At 45.3% G+C, this 2,181-nt stretch overlaps 1 protein-coding gene across 1 annotated transcript in view; it reads right to left on the reverse strand.

Annotated features, from left to right (window-relative positions):
- Positions 1-1,819: 1,819 nt before the first annotated feature.
- The window catches only part of LOC106147163 (vomeronasal type-2 receptor 116-like), a 47,319-nt gene continuing 46,957 nt past the window's right edge, over positions 1,820-2,181 (reverse strand). Inside the window, exon 8 of the mRNA XM_013507205.1 lies at positions 1,820-1,834. Coding sequence (XP_013362659.1) covers positions 1,820-1,834 — 15 coding nt within the window. The remainder of the gene's footprint in view (positions 1,835-2,181) is intronic.

A 2,181-nucleotide genomic window follows, 5' to 3' on the forward strand; every position in this document is an offset into this window, starting at 1 on the left:
CAGTTCAAGGTGGAAATTAACAGCTACCAAGCTTGTCGTTTTCTGGGAGTGCTGGATGCTCTTGTTATTGCTCCCTGTACTGCTCCAGCCAAGGCCACATAACGGGTCTAATCAGCTGTTCTTCTTTATGTGCCAAGTCCAAGACTGCATGAGCACGGTAAACTACTGCAGGCCAGGGCCAAAGCACCAGGAGCTAGAAGGCCGAATAGGCAGCGACTCCTCATCCCCAATAGTTTAAAGAAGCGGGATCTTACACCAGAATGAAATCCCAACAGCCAGCTACAACTGGAAGACATCTCTGAGAAGTGGTCCTTTTGCAAGAGTTTTCAACACTAGTAATAAAGATACCTGCCAAAAAAATCTACAAGCATCTCCAGGCCACCTACCCCCTGTTCTGACCTTCCTGGAGCCCGCTGTCTGGGTCCTTAGCTCAGCCACCACTCAGCGCGTCCCTCCCGCTTCTCCCCCAGAGCAGGACCGGTGCTGGGTCCAGGCCAGAGAGAGATCCTGGGCCTGCAGGTTGAACTGAAATCTCTCGCCTCCTCAGAGTCACCTCAGAGGGGTGCAGAAGACGGTGCCACGCCCCCTGCCACGCCCCCTGTCCACTGCGCCTGGGCACTGTGGAAGAGGGAGGCGTGACTTTGTACACTGCCACTGTGCCCGTGTATCCGGATTTTTGATCTCAGCCTCTGTGATCCGGATCTCTGATCTCAACCTTAACCTTCGTGCCGTCCTCCTGGGACTCTACAGGCCGTGCAAGGGTGTTTCATTGACCCTCTGCCCCTTTTGCCGAGCTGAGGTGGAATTAAACAGTTCCTTGACTTTCTCACACTACTAGTACAGAGCGAAGGTTGGTTTTAGTATATTGAGGGCTTTGTGTGTTTGCCCAGTGTTCTGGGAGTGGTTTTTTGAATGGATGTTCTAAAAGGCAAAAACACTGTCCTGTTTTGTAGTTTGCACCGATGTTATCTGCAGACATCTGTAGTCAGAGCTCTTCGCCACCAGTTCTTCCCTCTTTGTTTTCTGTCTCTGGTCCCAGGTCTGGCTCCCTGCGTGGTGGTGCGTGGGGAAAAGCCTGGTTGGCCTCCTGTCTTAGCCTCACTTTCTTTTGCTGAAATGCCCCTGGGCTCAGCGTTTGTAATGACTTTTGCAGAAATTCCCTTGCTTAAAAAGAAATTTTATTATCATAGTTGGTGTGGTTAACTGATAGATTTCTCTTGCAGTGGACATATTTATGCATTCTTGTTTTCAAAGAAAACATCTTAGGAAAAGAAAATAGATTCTCATAAGAAATGTATGGGTCACAATAGATGGTACCAGGGCAAAGGTGGATTTCGCCTTCATGAGACAACAGAGTTTATGTTTCACTACAGGACAGTCCGTGCCTGAATGGGAATATGATTTCATTCACTGAAAGTGACACACAGCTCCCATGAGTTGGTGGTAGTAAAATCACCTGACTCACTTCCTCTCCAGCTGGAGGGGCTGTGTGGTTTGTCTAGCAGCAGGCAGGCCTTCCCCCTTCCTCCGCTTTGCTCCTCCTTGCGCCCCAGTGGACGGGGGCAGCTTGCTGCAGTGAGCACCCTGACTATCAAGCCCCTGTTCTCTTCTGCAACATGAGTGCAGCCAGAGAGCGTGGTTTCCCTTCTCCACTGATTTATATATAAATCTGTATAACACAGAAACTACTTATACAGATGCAGGATTCATATTGACAAAGGATTATTAAACAAGGGAATGTGGAAATATTCATGCAATTATGCATATGAAAAATCACTACTATACACGAGCAACTTTTCTCCTGTGTTAAGACACAAGTTTAACACCTTGCCACCTTAAATTCAAAAGGATTTATTATGACATATGAACAGTGATTTTTGCAATACTAAAAGATTAATGTAAGATAAATTGTTAAATATTTTAAGGGATTCAGGTATGTCATCTGTGAATGAAAGTTAGTGCACTGAAATTCATAACAGTGTTGAGAAATCAAAGGGGGAAACAAAATAAAAGGGAACAATACAATCAGAATTCACCAGAAAAAATAAGATTGGTTTTAGAATCAATGGTACAGAACTCTAGAATAAGATTCCAATTGAAAATTGTGGTAGTTACTGACAATTACAAGGGTAAGATCATTTTAAAGAGAAGTAATTGTCCTTTGTTTATTAGAGTAAATCC

The sequence above is a fragment of the Chinchilla lanigera genome, unplaced genomic scaffold (genome assembly GCF_000276665.1).
Source record: "Chinchilla lanigera isolate Chin_1 unplaced genomic scaffold, ChiLan1.0 scaffold00123, whole genome shotgun sequence".
Lineage (NCBI taxonomy): Eukaryota > Metazoa > Chordata > Mammalia > Rodentia > Chinchillidae > Chinchilla > Chinchilla lanigera.